Here is a 17743-nt window from a genome sequence, read left to right on the forward strand (position 1 = left end):
GAACTTTATGCAGTCTCATTCATAAACATGTCAGTCTCCATTTTAAAAGTAGTTAGGTTCTTGCCCCATTCCTATTGTAAGGCTGTTCCAGAATCTCATTGCTCTAATGGTTGGGAATCTACTTCAGATTCTACTTTATATCCCTTTGTTCTTGTACCAAACATTGTTCTTTATCTTTCACAGCTCTTCTCCCTCCCTGGTTTTTGCTCCTAGTGGGTTTATAGACAGCAGTCATGCCCCTTCTTGGGCTTTTTTAGTCTCCTTTTATACAACAGGCCATCCATTTCCCAGGTAACTTTTTTTTTCCTCCTATTCTGTAGATTCCATGGTTGTATGAGGCCAGGGCAGTCTCCCCCTCTATGTAGCCAGGACTGCTTAGGGTTCCTGACCAGAAGCCAGAGTCCTAAGTTGTTCCCTTCACCCCTGCTGGAAGAAGAAGACATATAATGAGGAAAGAAGCATACTACCTGAAAGACAAAAGCAAAACCCTTCTTTATGCAATGTTGTGGCGTAAGACCTGGGTTTAAGCAATCCATTGGATTATAGGGACTTAACACCTGTAACCTGAGTTTCTTTCTTGAATTTGGGCAACAAGAATTGCCCAGTTTTTAGTCATTCTTTCTTTGCAATGAAAAATCTTTTTCATTCTGTTTAGCTCATTGTGATAGTCTAACTTTACAAGCTTAGTATTACCAGTGATGATTGTTCTTCGTGTGAAAAAAATCAGTCTTCAGTGAGAAAGTGTATGTTACATGTTGCATTTTTTTAATGTACCAAGGTTGCTTTTTTACCCAACTGAGTTGACTTTAGTTGACATGACTTCCAATAAATGTCCTTTTAATGATGAATGTGCACTAAATTTATAAACTTGCACTCTGTTTTAGGTATTATTTATCACTGTGATCTGACCAAAGAGGAACTGGAGCCAAGAGTTTTCCGGGAGGTGACTGTGAAAGGATTTGATCCTTCAGTTTACCAGACAATTCAGGTAATAAAGAAAATGTGGTTCTTTCTATCTTATTGCATAATAATCCCCTGTGCAAGGGTTCATAGTTAGGTGAAGGGTAAAATTGCTTTGAATTGACTCCTGTGTTTGGATTCTATTTCAAAAGTGCAGAGCTTTGAAGCAGTAAATAGCAGTCCTAAACCTGCATCTTCCTGGCTCATGAGGCTTAAAGTGCGGTAACATTTTGCCACAGTTTCTATTCCGTGATTGCTTTCCCCCTTTTTTTAATGTAGTCATCCTTTGTAACAGCTTTTCTGCATGAGGCTGAATTACTCCTTCCTTGATAGCCTACATCCAAACCCTGACCCATAGAGAGTGAGAGGTGGCACAGGGCAGCAGTGACAACAGAGGGACAGATTTTCTTGTACACCAATCTCTTACCAGTCATGTCCTATCTTCCCTACTACAAATGTTATACACTGGAACCCGTCCCAGGGAGCAGCAAGGACAGATAATGCAGTGCCTGCTTTGCTCCCACCACTATCACTGAAAAAGCAATGGAGTTCTGATGTCTTTAGGGCTCACTACAGAATATATAGAGCATATAAATTAATGTATGGATTAGCAAATAGCTAACATCAAATGCAAGAGCATAGCGTGAGAAGGGTCTCATTAATATTACTAACCATCTCATTTAGAAAGAAGACAAGAGACTATTCACTCAAGTGAACAGGAAAATCATTCTCTTACAGGGTGTGTGAGAGAGAGAAGTGCCACGGTGTATGCTTTTCTGAGAGGTGCCATAGTGTATTAAACTTATTCCAGCAGCATCGTGATTACATACTGTGAAACTGTTGCTGCTCCTGTAGAAGTCAGTGGGTACTTGGCTTTGTATTTACTCTGGTATTTTGCTCTCTGTATTTGCACTGCTGCCTGCTAAGATAAAACAAGAAGCAAAGGATTATAATGCTTTTAAAAAGCATACAAATATTATTAATATTTCTAATGTAAAACCTCATAGGGGGAAACAGCTTCCCTGTGCAAATCTGCCTACAAGGCTTTGATGTTAGATTCAAAGTTTTTCTTGTCAAGGATCATCCTTTTGTTCTGTGTTGTACAGTGTCTAAGACAATGGGATTTGATTCATGATGAGCTATAAAGCAGCTAAGTTCTGACATGCTGTAATGGTTAATTCAGGATTCTGTTGACTCGGAAGTAGAGGCTAAAATATAGTGAATGCCAGCCAGTATAATTAATGGAAAGCAGGTATGTTATTGTTTTGACCAGATTATAGATCCTGCTGATAAAAGCAACTGTGTTGATGCTTCATGTTTAGATTTCTCTGTGGCATTTGTCTTGATATTGCCTGGCAGCTTGATTAAAAAATTACATTATGTAGACTTAACAGGGCACACAGAAGCCTTAAAAACATACAGATCTTAAAATGTAGCTGTTAATGGGGAGAAATCAATGAGCAAGACCTTTATTAGTGAAATCCAATACAATTTATATTTTTCTCAATAATCTAGATGATGATGTAACCTTCCACATATGGTACAAAGATAAATGGGATAGTAAGTAATGAGAAGGAAATAATTCTTTCCCATAGTAATCAGAAACATTTTATTAAATGGTCGCAGTCCAAAAATATGCATTTTGGTATAGACAAATGTATATAAATAAAGTCTGTACCCATGAGATGGAAGGCTATCTTAGAAAAAGCATTGGGAGTCATCTTAGATGGGTGCATTCAGTATAAGCTGTCCATGCAGCATGCTGGTCTGATATGATTAAAAAGTAGAATATCAAGTCAAAGGAGAGAAGTGATCTTGTGCCCTGTATACAGCTTTGGTAAGACCACAGCTAAAGTACTGTGTCCAGGTCCAGAGAAATACTGTAAAGAAGTTCAAAGGAGAGTCCTAAAAATTGTCCCAGGAGCTGAAAAACAAGATGTACAGGGTGAATGGAGTTCCATTTATTCAGCTTATTGAAGAGAAGGTTGAGAGGTGACTTGATCACTGTATTTAAAAATAGACAAATGAAAAAGAGATATCACAGAGGGGAGAAGGACTGAGTGTCAGTTTTGCAAAGCAAATTATAAGTTCCATTCTGTAGGAGTTCAAGCTTGAAACAAGTTTCGTAGCAGAAAGGATAAGTAAGATTACAACATCTTTCCAGGGGAGGTGGTAGATTTACCACTGCTAGAGTCTTTAGAAGGAAATTAGATATTTTTCTAAAGGATGTGTGTTAATTTTGCTTCCACAAAAATTTCTATGGCCTATGTGTACAGGACATCTAACCATGAAATCTATGACTATGAAAATACACAAGAGTTTATACCTCCCTCTTAGTTATTGTAAATTGCCTCATCCATCAGTGATTGAGTCTACAGAAAGAAGCATGATGACATTTGTAGAGGCCAAAGATGTACTAGCAGAGAATATGTTGTTACTTATTGGCTTGAATTCATAAGGGAGACTTCCTTTGGATGCCTTCAGAGGATATGGAGTTGAAGGGAAGGAAACAATATTCTTGATGTGAAAGAACATGGTTATATGATTGTAACACTACTGGCCAGTTGAGTGAGATGATAATGGAATTGAAATATCCATGTAATTAAAAAAAGATTTAGAAGGAATTCTTATACATTAAGAGTGCTGTATTTTTCTAGCAATTAGAGTATTTCAGGTGGAATCCAAATGCCACCTCTACATATGAATCAATTTCACATTACAGTTAGGCAAAGTAAAATACTAATAAAAATAATTTAAGTTAACAGAGTTCTTCACATCTATAAGGCTGTACATTTAGAAAGGCCTCCAAACAGAGGAAAGAGTTGCTGCCTTTGAGTTACCTACTTTATTGTACGCAACCATCAAATTCATTTAAATTTACTTTATTGAAAAAGCCACTGCATGCTCTAATTGCAGTGAGCCAAATCATGGCTTTGGCATGAGATCCCTCTTAGGAGCAATACATTGCTGTACTGACCCTACAAGAGAAGTGGCTTCTTAAATGACCACTCCTGTATATTCCCCTGCCAACCACTCTAGAGATGGAGTGTACTGTATTGCAGTTAGACCCAAAACAACAAAGCCGGCCAAATAGTGCCACTAGGTATACTGTAGAGGGGAATCAAGGTGACACTATTCATTGGTTATTTCCTACCCAATTTTGTATGGGGAGGAAAGGAATTTAAAGGCTTTGTGTCTCTTCCACAAGGAATCTTCATGTGTAAGTTAATCTGGACAGTAGTCATAAACCTCTCTGTAGTTCTGTGTCACCCTTGAGCTCCAGCCATAATTCAGGTGTGAAAAAGGTCCCTACAGCTCCTATGAGTACTTCTCTTCACCCAGGGTCAGGCTTCCTTACTCGTCTGCCACATCTTGATGGAAATGTGATAAGGAGGAATTCAGAGGTGTTATGTCATACCTGTTGCCAGTAGTACTCATGTCATCAGCGGGGCTGGTCCTGGGGCTCCGCCTCCCCCACACTCCAGTCCACTCACCTACCGTGCAAGTCGGGACACTGTGGTCCACAGCTGGTCCACAGCTGCTGATTCTAGCCCCCAGAGCTTTCCTGTCAGGGCTCACTATCAATCGTTGTCTCAGGAAGATCGGTCTTAAGACTTCATCCTGCCCAGCTCCACTGTGGTTGCCTCTGCTTCAGTCCTCTGAGCAGCAACTGCATTAGAACAACGAAGGACAACAAGAAAATAAACAACCACTCCAGCATCCACTCTGGGCTCCCTCCAGCTGGGGAAGTTTCCCAGCTTTCTGCCCCACCCGCAGGCTCAGCGTGCTGGGGGGTGACCCACAACCTGGGCATCCCAAAGCTGCCCTCAGCTCAGTCCCCACTCCCTCTCTCTCTTGCACAGCATTTGCTGTGGTTTTTAAACTCCCCACAGCGGCACCTGAGGCTGATGTCATCAGCTGGGCACCACAGATCTTAATTTACAGCCGGTTGAAAAGCTGGCGCAGCGGAGTTGTGTGCTACTCCTGCCCCAGCTCCAGCCTACCTTCCGGTAAGTTCCCTGTCTGCCCCGGGGTCCCCTGTCCATGCTTGGGGTTGCTGGGGCAGGCTCTGAGATCCCCTGGCTCTTGTGAGAGGCTCCAGCATCAGGCAAGCATGAAGCTCAAAAGGATGGATGCTAGACAAACTATGCAGAAAATTATACACTCATGATAACTACTATAGAATACATTGTATAACAACCTCTGTTTCATCATTTGTAATTCACATCAGAACTGATAAATATGAGAAGAAAGTTCTGATGAGATCAAAGCAAATCCGAGTCTGCAAATGTCCTCTATTTCAATATGGAGAAATGCAAGGTGCTCCACCTTGGAAATAAAAACACGCATCACACTTAAAGGCTCAGCAGTGCTACACTCGCTGCATGACCAAAAGAGACTTGGGGGTCATGATTGACCACGAGATGAATATGAGCCACCAATGTGATACCACAGCTGGCAAAGCTAACAAAACTCTGGCTTGCATCTAACAATGCATCTCGAGCAAGACCCAAGATGTCATCCTCCTGCTTAATAAGGCTGCAGCTGAAGTACTGCATCCAATTCTGGGCTCCACAATTTAGGAAGAACATGAAGAAGTTTGAAAGAGTCCAGAGGAGAGCCACACGCATGATCAGAGGGCAAGAGAGCAGGCCTTATGAAGAGAGGCTGTGGGCTATGGGACTATTCAGTGTGGAGAAGCAGAGGCTCAGGGGTGACCTGGTGGCAGCCTATAAGTACATAAGGGGTGTGCATCAGAACCTGGGGGAACACCTGATCACTGGAGCACCGCAGGGGATGACAAGGTCCAACAGTCACAAACTCCTGCAAGACTGTTTTAGGTTGAACGTAAGGAAAAATTCCTTTACTGGCTGAGCCCCTAAGGCCTGGAACAGACTCCCCCAGAGGTGGTGCAAGCACCTACCCTGGACACTTTCAAGAAACATTTGGACTCTTAACTTGCTGGGATCCTTTGACCCTAGCTGACTTCCTGCCCATGGGTAGGAGACTGGACCCAGTGATCTTATGAGGTCCCTTCCAGCCCTAATGTCTATGAAATCTATGAAAAAGTAGTACAACTAAAGGAATGCTCCCCCACAAAGTTTTCTACATTTATTCTTCTCCACACTCCTGGCATTCTTCCTAGATTTCCTTGTGTATCATATATGAAACTTTTAATGAGTTTTTCTGTAGTAGCCTCTGCATATAACTGAGTGTTAAAACTGATGGAAGGCATGCTGTGTGTGTGTGCATGTTAACCTATATGGGCGCATCCCCATGAGTGGAAATGTGCATTCGCCAGGGACAGTAACCAGTGGCACAAATTTGTGGCACTGCTAGTTGTACCTAGGGAATGCCCCTGCACCTGAGCTGGCCCCAGAAGACGTATCTGGGGTTCTGGGGGTCTCCTGGGGGTGCGGCAATAGCGATCTGGGCACGCTGAACCTGGCCAGCAGCTGGAATGTGCCTCTGGTTGGCCAAGCTCTGGTTTTAAGCAGTGCATGCTGCCACCATATGTGCCACCCTGCTTTTTTCTGGCACAGGCTTTTTTGACACAGGGATCTCCCGGTGTAAAAAACCCCCTGCCACACTGCAAATTAGCAGTGCAGCGAATGCCTGCATGTGCAGCATGTGTGGTTTGCAGCACCACCGACAGGTCTGCAGCGCTACCAACTGCATGTGCAGACTCGTTTGGATGTGCCGTATGATAAAAATGAAAACTGTCAACTGCCAAATTATGTTCTTTTGGGCCTGTTCTCAGAGTTGAATTGATAGTTAGCAGCAAAACCCTCCCTGTGATTTGCAGAAGTTAGACTATTATAACCCCAGGTAGCACATCAAAGATTCACTGTAGGTTCTTTGGTTACATTTTATATTAAATGGTGCTAATAATCTGTATCTGTCTAGTGCAGTGGTCTCCAATCTTTTCATGATGAACATCACTTTTTGTAAGTAAAGGGCACCTCAGGATCTACTGCCCCCGTCTTGCCCTCTGCCCTGCATTACACCTCAGTCTCTGCCCCCCCTGCCTCCCAGAGAAGCTGCCCAGGCTCTTACGCCATTTACCCAGCCCGGCCCGGGTGACGGGGCATGGCTCAGCCCACCCACGTGCATCCTGCAACTCCCAATCGTGGAGCCTCTGACAGGCTAAGATTGACTGTCACAATTCCACGATCAACCACCGGTTGGTGACCACTGACCACATGCTTCTTATGTGGAAAGTTTTGATTCTCTGTGTATTTTTTGCTGCATATTATTATGATACTTTTCAGGTAGTAGTAAAAGGTCATAGACCTTTACGGGAAATTTTTTCTCAGTTGTGTTTTACTTAGCAGTGAATACATAATGTTTATAAAAAGCTGTTACTGTGTACATATCATGAATACCACTTTAAATAGAGGTCTCCATTTTATCATTATGAACTTGCCAACTGAGCTTTCATGTGCTTCTTAATATTTACACTTCATAGTAACACCTAATCATGGATAAACAGGCTGCTGTCCTGGCTCAGAATTCACCTGCTTTTATGATAGCATGCAAGATTGTAGGTGTTGAATCAGTAATCACTGAATGAGTTGTTTGGATTCTTTGGCCATTCTTCAAATATCTTCCAGTCTTGTGTTTAAAATAGTTTAAGATTACAAAAGAGAATATATGTCCCTTTCAGAAGGTATATTTATGACTCTGACATTCATGGTGCATAGTTTCATTTAGAAGTAACTGACATTTTATACATTGTAGTAATACAAGGAAACAGGGAAAGGAAGAAAGTTTTACAAAGTCGTATACTTTCTCAGGATCAGAATTCACAGATTCTGTACAACTTGTTTATGTGAGGACTGAGTAGCACAGGGAATTGATTATCATATTGTTCAGTTCCCACCCTTCCCCCAATCAAGACCAGAGTTCAAACAGTGAATTGTTTTCAAAGAAAAACAAGGGTGCCATCATTCTAGTCCCTAGTAGACACTGATCTACCACATACAGTTTGTTACAATCGGTAATCTGTGCTTCAGGGAAGCATAAAACTAAAAGAAGATGAATCAGGATTAAAGATGAGTGGCAATATTGTGGGAGAAACTTGTACACAACACCTGCCCACGCTATTACTGGATCTTGCCATTGCTATTAGTACATCATTTAACAAGCATTAAAAATAAAGAGAGAATTAAAATGAAAAAGGACAGTGTAGGGAAGTTGTGTCCCAAAGAAGTTGTCTCAGTTAGCTCTGCCTAGCAAAGTAGGAGCTTCGGTTACACTGTTTTTAAAAGTGGATACAAAGGGCTTCTCTTTGTTTCTTTTCTTTTTGTCATAGATGAGTAATTCCCTCAAGCATAGAGATGACTTTCAATAATTCTGTCGTATGTATTAAGATACAACAACCTTAAAAAAGTCATATACTTCAGATGAGTGTCCTGTTACCATGCAAAATTTAAAATACTCTTCACTTCCTTTTATAAGTAAAAAAAAATGGTTCTGTACTGCTTTCAGTCTTCTTCATCCTTTCTTCCTTTGTCTGTTTAATGTAAAATGCTCACCTGTAGATTTTTGAAGAGTGGCTAATCGACTGATTTTGAAGAATCCTTATCAGGTTGGTTCTGAGTCACCAGAATATCTCGATTCCTATTTTCATCTCACTGAAAAAGAAAAAATATTTGTATGAGAGAGGGCAAAACTGGGTATCTGTCATTGACTGCTTCAGATTTACTGCATTTAGTTCCTTGTGGCTTGGTGTTTCAGGGGGTAAAAGAATTTGGCCATCCCTTTTTTTTTTTTTAGGTGAACTTGATAGTTTTTAATGCCTGCCACAGTGTGGCAGTCTTGTACCCCTTTCATTTACAAACGGAGGGAATATTGTGTTAAGTCGCTTCAGCTTTCAGCGGAACTCTTAAGAAGAGCACCAAATGTTTCAGCTCTTATCTTTTCCAGTAGTTTAGCAATGACTATATTGCTGGCATCAAGACAACAGTCCTGTTCTAGAGGACATCAACAAAATCATGTTGACAACTCTGGCATTATTGGCTGCAGGTCTTGTGAATTCAGTGTAGGTAGTAGCTTTATTTGCCATTTTAAACAGCCAGTGCCTGCTCTTATTGCAATTCTGTGAGAAGATGCAACTCACAATGCAATGATTCTATATTTTTGAGCCCTAGATAAATAGTAGAACCTGCATATTTCTTACACGTATCATTCCTTTAAAAGAAAGGCTCCTTCAATACTGGAAAGTAGTAAAAACTAGAAAAACTTCTATAAGAGCATCCATAAACATAAGTGGGAGATATCTTAGAGTGCCTATACGTGAGCACAGAGACTGCTCTGATGTGCTGTAATTCCACTATGACTTACGGTAGTATTAAAATACTAATACTTTCACCTTGGCGGGCACATAGCCTGTGTGATTCAACAGTCCCAGCCTTCTAATTATTGTAATATTTTCTTTCTGTTAAATGTGCAGGAAGATGAAGAGATTATACAGTGTTAGGCAATTTATAGAAGATTCAGGTCCAAGATTTCATATTAAGCATTCGCTATTCATCAAATTACAATACTATAAGCCTTTTTAGTAGTCTAGCTTAAAACAAGAACAGTATACTTTTCTTGTGACTTGCTTTTTAAAATGCTTCACTTTAAACTGCTCTGAGCCTGTTATTCCCACTATAATGAAAAGAAATATTAAGGGGTGATTTTGGTCCCATGCTGCAGTCCGTTCCTGTTTTACTTTGAATTTACCAAAACATAATGCCAAAATAATAAAGATTGGAGTAGTTCTAGAACCACTGATTCTTGTGTATGTGACTCATTTACTGCAGGGTTGTCCAACTTGCAGGCCTTCAGCTGCAGACAGCTCGCAAGTGTTTAATTTGTGTCCTGTTGGATGCTGCGTATGTGCTGCTCCCTCCACAGCCCTGGCTGCTACTGCCACTTGGGTCTCCAGGCTCCCCGTCCCTCCAACTGTCACTTCCTTCCCCTGCCCTTGGTGACAGGACAGTGACAGCTTGCAGGGCCCAGAGAGCATGGGACAGGAGGGGGCAAACAGTGGGAGAGCAGCCATGTGGTGCAGTGAAGGGAAGAACACTCACATGGCAGGGGTGGGGAGGCAGTGGCAGCTCCATAGTTGGACAGTCCTGACTTCCTGCATACAGGTATTTCTAGGAACCAGATCTTAAAGAAATTATAATGGAATTATAATAATTAGTTTTTCCTTTTTTCATACTTTTCCTAGTGTGTATGAACATTCAGCTCTAATATTGATCTCACATCCATGAACACATTACTATTTTAATTAACTTCCTTAGTTATAAGTAGGAATTCCAAAATGCTGCTCTCCTTTCTATTAATTTAGGAAACAAGAGTTTTCCAATTCTGATAATGGTAAAGTTCACATTGATTTCAGCAGTTCAGATCAAGCCCGTAAGATTTTCCAATAAAAGCACATGGCATGCAGAAGTAACACAGCATTTTCCCTGAACTGTTTCTTCAGTCCTTGCCCAGGCAAAAATGCTATTGAAATTGGACAGTTTTACTAGAGTGCAGATGGCAAGAACAGACCTGTGAGGAGAAAGATAAGTGATAACTAGAAAAATGTCATATTTACTTTCCTTATTCAGTATTTTATTTGGGTTTGTGGACAGATCTATAAAGGAAACTTTCCACTGCTTACCTCCCTGATAACATCCATGGTGGCTAGTTTGATAAGGGACCTCTTGTCTGGATGTGGGAATCATTCACTCCCCAGGGCCTATTCCTTACTCTGCCTCATGGAGTCTACCAACATGGGTGTTAAATTGTCACAATCATTTTGTGATGATCACACCTTTTTTCTCAAGGAGTGAACTCTCAAATCCTGTTTTGCACAGCTGACAAAAAGACTTTAGGAAGTTGCAGTTTTTGGTCATCGCTTGTGCAGCCCAAATTCAACCTGTTAACCTAGAAAGAAGGCAACACTGCATTCTGTTACCAGTCCTCTGAGATGTCCTGCCTGTCTAGAATGCTGATGCTGAGTTTAGGTGGACAAGGTTCTTTGGGTAAATGTAATAGCTTTTATTAGACCAACTAAATAGTTGGAAAAGTTGTTCTTTGCAAGCTTTCAGATACAAACACCCTTCTTCAGGCACAGGGAGAGTCTGCTGGTGTTATGTGTTCTCCATGCTAGAATAGACGGCAAAATGCAGTTCTGCAAATATGTGGCAGGGAGAATCAGAGGGGATTAGAGACAACAGGTGATAGACAGGTGATGGGGGGAGAAGTGGTATAATGTTGACTTTGTGATAGAATGAAGCTGGCAAAATGTAGGCAGGTTACCTGGGGTTATTGAATGTTGGGTAGGTTATAGTGTGCCATAAATCCAATTTCTATATTTAGTGCATGATTTTTTTTATATCCAGTAGATTTATGAAGTAAAGTTCATAGGCTTGTCTATGAAAAGTTTTTTGTAAATTCCCTTTGAGGATTAAAACTGAGAGAGTGGTTGTCTTATGAGAAGTGTGCACCCACAAGTAATCAGGCATTCCTGTTTTTGATAGATTTTTTTGGTGTGCATGCATTCTGGTGCACAGTTGTTGTTTGGTCATTCATGAGTATTTTATATCAGGGCATTTAGTGCACTGGATGAGATGTACTGCATTCTGGCGGTGCAGGTGTAAGATCCAGGAATGGTGGTGGTTCTGTTGTGGGGTGTAGTTATTGTGGGAATGTTGGAGATGTGTTGGCAGATTTTACATTTCTTGACCAAGTATGGTCTGGATCCATTCGGGGTGCTTTGGGCCACAGGGCATTTGCTTCTGGTGATGAGGTTGGCGAGGTTTGGTGCTTATTTGAAGGCTAGGTTGGGTGGTTCTGGAAAGATCTCTTTAAGAATTGGGTCTGCTTCTAGTATGGGTTGCTACTGCCTGAGGATTTTCCATATAGGTTCCAGGGAAGGATGGTGTGTCATAACTAAGGTGTGCGATTCATGGGGATTTTCTTTTTGTACTGCAGCAATTCTTCACATGGCATCCAGATGGCTCTTTCAAAAGTGTGATCTATCTGGAGGAGTGTCCTTGTTGAGTGAAAGCTCTTTTGAGATTTGCAAGGTGATGATTGCAGGTATTCTCAGTGCAAATTTGGTGGTATTGGAGGGCTTGGCTGTATATTAGTTTTCTTGGTGTGTTTAGGGTGATTGCTGGTTCTATGTAGATATGTATGTTGGTCCAAGGGTTTCTTATATATGGTGGTTTGTATTTTACCATTCTGGATAGTGATCGTAGTGTCTAAAAAGAACATGTTGATGCTGGAGTATTCAAGAGAGTCTGATGGAGGGGTGATGATTATTGAATTTGTGACAGAAATCAGTCAGACTGGAGGTCTTCAGTCCAAATGATGATGTCATCTATATTTCTTAGGTATAGCATAGGTTTGATAGTGCAGTTATTGAGGAATTCTTATTCCAGGTAGGCCATTAAGAAAGGTTGGCATGTTGTGGGGCCACTTTGGTGTCCATAGCTATGCCTATGGGCTGGAGAAAGTGTTGTTTTTGAAAGTGAAGTTGTTGTAGGTGAGGATGAAGTGTAAAAGTTCAGTAATATCTTTAGGTCTATATTCTGAGTTTTAATCTTGCTCTTGTAGATACGTCAGACAGGCTTGGATGCCTTGTGGGATGTTGATATATAAACTAGTAACATCCATGGTGGCTAGGAGGTATTGCTGGAAAGGTCATCTGTGTTTTTCTTAGAAAGTCTGTTGTGTCTTGGGCAAAACTCAGTCTTTGGGTGACAAAATGTTTTAGGGTAGATTTGATGAAACCTGATAGTTCCTTAGTTAGGGTTCCATAGTTGAATATGATAGGTCTGCCTGGGTTCCCTTGTTTTGTAGGTTTTAGGAAGCATGTAAAATGCTGAGTTTAGTGACTTTTTCAGTTGTCCACTAATAGTGCTATGACAGAACACTAGATTTCCAAAGAACAATACTTTCTTAATAAGGGAAGAGTGATAAACATAGGTCTTATATGTCTCTTCCAGCAGCACGATGAGAAAGGTAATGGCTTTGAAATTAGATCTGATTTGCAGAGCAACAGTAATTATATTGAGAAGTCAAAATCACATTGCTTGGCTTAGTTCCAATTTTGTATTACTCCCATTTTGCACCTGTTATTTTACTACATAGTGGTTTTATGAAGAGTCGGAAAAAGGATAAAGGGTAAGACATTTGTTCTCTTTCCATCCTTTTGTCTGCATCTCTTCACCTTTTTGAAGTCTCTTCCATCTTCTTTTGGTATCTCCCCTTCCAAAAGGGAGATACCCTTACCACCCTCACCTTGCTGATTCAGAATGTTGAAGCCATATATAGATCTGATGCTGGAGGTCTCCCACTATTAATTTTCTCTCATACAGCATGTACCTTTTTTCCTAAAATCAGATCCTCAAAATTGGGGTGCATGTGTTAAGTGGGGGCATATTTTCTTTTGTGAAAAAGAAGAGTGCTTGTAGACAGTGTGGATGCCATGCAGCTGCCAATAAGGCTGCTGCTTGTGCCTAGCTAACGTGGCAGAGTTCACAGCTCTCTCACAACTGTAGCTGTGGGCAGAGCATGGCAGCTCATGTTTGAGGCAAGCAGCAAGTGAGCTGTTGGTAGTATCTTGATGAGGCTTGTGATGTGGAAACAATACTTGATTTACATGAACATATTTAAGTAATTTCTTACAGTAAAATACTAACAGTTTTGTTACTGCCCTTGTAAGGGTTTGAGTCCTAACCTTGTGTGTCATAGAGCAAGTACTTCAGTGTGGTATCCCAGGAAGCAGTATGGGTGAAGCAGCTGGCACTAGGAAGTTCCTGCTGCCTCACCCAGACTGTCTCCTGTGATCCACACTTCCTGGACACTGTATTTTCAGAAGGACTTACTCTGTGTCACTTGGTTTGGCATGACTCTGACTCTGGTCAAATCTTTTTTTCTACATTGTGCTTTCCAAAAACAAGATGTGTGTTTTACTTGGGGTTGTGTTGTATGCTAGAATATACAGTAATTAACAGTCCAGAGATTGTAAGATTTCTTATATTTCTGTTCCCAATTTAACTGACTGTGTAATGTACTGAATCACTGATATTGAATGATACCTCATGGACCAGGACCTCAATATGCGTGGTGTTACACAGTCACAGACTTTCCCCAGGACATGTCAGGTAAAGGTGTAATGGATTTGAAAGACTAATATTAACAGTTATATAGGGATTACAGTAAATGAATCAAAATGATAGTTAAATTATTGAAGTTTATAACCTGTGTACTTACAAAAATATCCCTATAACATGCTAGTAAGCTGTTAATATATATTACAGTAGCCTAGTGAAGTTCTACTCAGCAATTTGCTCAAGACCGGATTTTTTTTTCAGAGGTGGGCAAGGCATTAGTATTTTTATCATACTTCATTTCCATGATGGAAAGAGAAAGTAAGCTGATTTTGAACTGATGCATGTTTGTGGGAAGTGGCAGTACCCACAATGCTGCCAAAACCCTAAATAGGATCCATTAAACATAACTGGTGTGAGTGCTAAACTAAACATATTTACAGATCCCATATGAAATTCAATGAGATTTTATAAATGTAGAGTAAGAGGGGGGAATTAAAGGAAGAAGGGCGTCAAAATGGGGGCTAATGACTGGATAAAAGCAGTTTGATGGTAAATCATTAACTATGATCCTTGTTACTATAGTTACATGAGGAAAAAGATATGTAAGATGATATATGTCAGTCTTACAGGCAGATGAGTTCATGCTGTGATAGAACAGTTCTGACAGTGTTTCCCGGAAACCTCTTGCAGTTTCAATGATCAGTTATTTGGGGGTGTATCAAAATGAAGCAATGTGCAAACCTTTTCTCAATAGCTTGTTGATGTTTCTGCTGTAATCATCTTCTTTCATATAAAAATACAAATCACAGTTTATGTTGATTATAGAAAAGGAAGAGCTAAACCAACTTTAATTTAGTTGCAAGTTATCAAATTAAAGCCTTACTTTTGAAAGGACTAAAACAAAATTATATATAGTCATTCACTGGTCAAAAGATGCAATACATGAAACGAAAAAGGTCTGGGCTTTGGATTTGGCCCAATGTCGAAAAATTCAGGCATATGCAAGCAACTTGAATTCATGGAAAACCTGGGCTGGGAATCTTGTGCAAATTGATTTTTCTTATGAAATTTCTATCAAGTCTGCTTCCAGTCATGGGAAAAATCATCAGTAAAAAGGAAAAGTATTTGAACATTTCAACAGTTTTCCCATTCTTCTTCCCCCCCCCCTTGTACTGCCATCCCAAAAAATTCTATTCAGTTGCTTTCCTATGTTTTATAAAATATGGGCTCAGTTATTAAGATTAATCTAGTTATCATTGTAATTTGCAAGTTGACTTAATTCTTTCAACATATAAATACAAGCCACATAGGTATTTAAAATATATTATCTTTCCTTAGATTAATTATTTCTGCTCTGTCCTTGAGACATCTCCCAGGAAATTTGAGGCAGGGGAAGCCTGCTAGAAGTATCATTAACATTCATTGAAACAACCAGTGTTTCAATGGCTAAGATGAATGATAACAAGAAATAGATGGTTTCCATAGTCCTGGACTTCTGTTCTTACAGATAGAAAAAATTATAGTAAATTAATTGTCTCTGACAAATATACTTCATTTTTCAGCCAATTTATCACCCACCATCAAAGGCAACAACGTGTGGTAATCCATTGCAACTGTTGAAAATAGATAGTATTCAGCCAGAGTCATCCCTCATTTGAGAAGATCATTCAGTACAGGAAAGCGTTGAAGCTAAAATAAACAAGATACCTGAAATCAAAGATTTTTTCTTCTTAAACATGCTCAAGGTTTCTTTTTAACATGTTAATGTTTTTTGACTCCAGTAGAACTCATAGCAATTTGCTGGAAACTGTGCTACCCAAAGAATGTTACATCTGTTGAGACACTCGGGAAACACTTCACTTTGTGGCTTTTCTGTTATCAAAGACTATAGAGCTAGAATTCCTGATAAGTTGCCTTTCTGGGAATTAGATAATAAGGTGGGATGGCACAGGTGCTAAGGCATATGGTTGATAGCTAAGAGGTCACAAGTTCAAGGCCATGGCAGAAGCACCCACAGCATGGCCTGTCAAATTCCAACAAATCTGCGAATTATGCTAAGTACCTTATCACAAGGACACAAAAAAGGAAGGAAAAACTATACGCTGGTATTGTTAATGGGATATATATTAGTAATAGAGCCAAGGGCTCCTTGTGCTCCCCAACTGAAAACTCTAGTCAGCTGATTGGAGACAAAAGCTTCTCATCGCCTAATCAGAGCTCACCCTGTGCTCTCCGGGCTGGGAGTGCTGATCATCTGATTGGCACTCCCAACCAGGGGAAGTGCATGCATGAATGCTTTGACTCCGATACATTTCCCCTTTGACTCCAATACACTCCTCTTGGGAGTGCCTATCAGCTGATCAGGGTTCCCAACCCCTGGAGCACATGGGAGTCTTGAAGGGGTCTGGTGTACTCCTGAGGCTGGGATCACAGCCATACATTGAATTAAAAGGTGTGATAGGAACCAAATACAAAGTTATTTCATGTATTTTGTAGAAGTGCACCGATACAGTTGTATGTTGGATTGGCAACGATAAACAGAAAATTAACATTATCAGCTATCAGCTTTCATTGGCCAGTGTAGCTGATAATGTCACCAATAAATGACGTGTTCATGCGCACAGCGGCATGCATGCACATGGCTGGGAATACAGTTGGGCAGCTTGGAGACCAGTGCCCTGCTGGTAAGTCTGGGAGGGGAGGGAAGGGGCTGGGAGATGGAGCAAGGCCCTTACAATGAGGGAGGGATTGGGGCAGGGGCAGGTGCTGCCCAGCCAGGCCGGTGAATGGGACCCCAGGGCCAGAAGCAGGGAGGAGCCACAAGCAACTCATTCAGGGGACACAGGAAGGGGGGGGGGGCAGCTCCCTGCTTTTGCGCACACCCCCAAGGGAGGCATGGGGGGGCATGTGTCCCATGGATTTGTGGATGGGGCAGAAGCAGGCTTCTCACTGCAGGCTCAGGGCCAGGGGCTATGCCAACCTTTTCCCAGTGTGGGGACTGGGCTCAGAGTGGGTGGGACAGGAAGGACTCAGTTGTGCAAGGCAGGTAGTGGTTCTGGGACAGGTAGCCCCCCAACACCCCCCCCCCCAGCACTGCCCCTGCTGAGGCACTCTGCTGCCTTTCCCTTGGGATCCCTGTGCTGTGGAGCAGGCAGAGAACACATGGCCAGAGCAGGGCTCCCAAGGGAAAAGCAGTAGAGTGGAGTGCCCTGAGCAGGGGCAGCTCTGGCGGGTTTGGGGGGGTATAGCCACCCCAAAATTCCCCATAGCGTGCCCCTGTAGCTACCACTCGCAGCACTGCCACCACCACCCATCCCACACAGCTGAGCCCACCCCACTTCTGCCTGCTCCAAGCCCCGCCCCCCCCATTGGAAAGAGGCTAGCGGAGCCCCTGGGCCCAAGCTCGCAGCAGGCAGCCCGCTCCTGCCTGTCACACAAGTCCAGGGATCTGTATGCCCCCACTGTCTCACCTGTGGGTGTGTGCAGCACAGTGGGGAGCCACCCCCTTCCCCTTCCCCACCCCCCTGGGACCCCCTGGACAACCTACCCATGGCTCCACCCCACTTTCAACCCCGGGGTCCCATTCACCACCCTGGCTGGGCAGTACTTACCCCTGCCCCATTCCCTCTCTCACCATGGGGGCCTCGATCTGATTCCCCCATACCCCTTCCCCCCCA

General features: G+C 41.9%; 1 protein-coding gene across 1 annotated transcript in view; it reads left to right on the forward strand.

Annotated features, from left to right (window-relative positions):
- PREP (prolyl endopeptidase) overlaps positions 1-17743 on the forward strand; it is a 211945-nt gene that overhangs the window by 146446 nt on the left and 47756 nt on the right. Inside the window, exon 10 of the mRNA XM_019520156.1 lies at positions 885-988. Within this exon, the coding sequence (XP_019375701.1) occupies positions 885-988 (104 nt within the window). The remainder of the gene's footprint in view (positions 1-884; positions 989-17743) is intronic.

This window comes from Gavialis gangeticus, unplaced genomic scaffold, assembly GCF_001723915.1.
Source record: "Gavialis gangeticus isolate Ggan-Ray unplaced genomic scaffold, GavGan_comp1, whole genome shotgun sequence".
In the NCBI taxonomy this organism is placed as follows: Eukaryota; Metazoa; Chordata; order Crocodylia; family Gavialidae; genus Gavialis; species Gavialis gangeticus.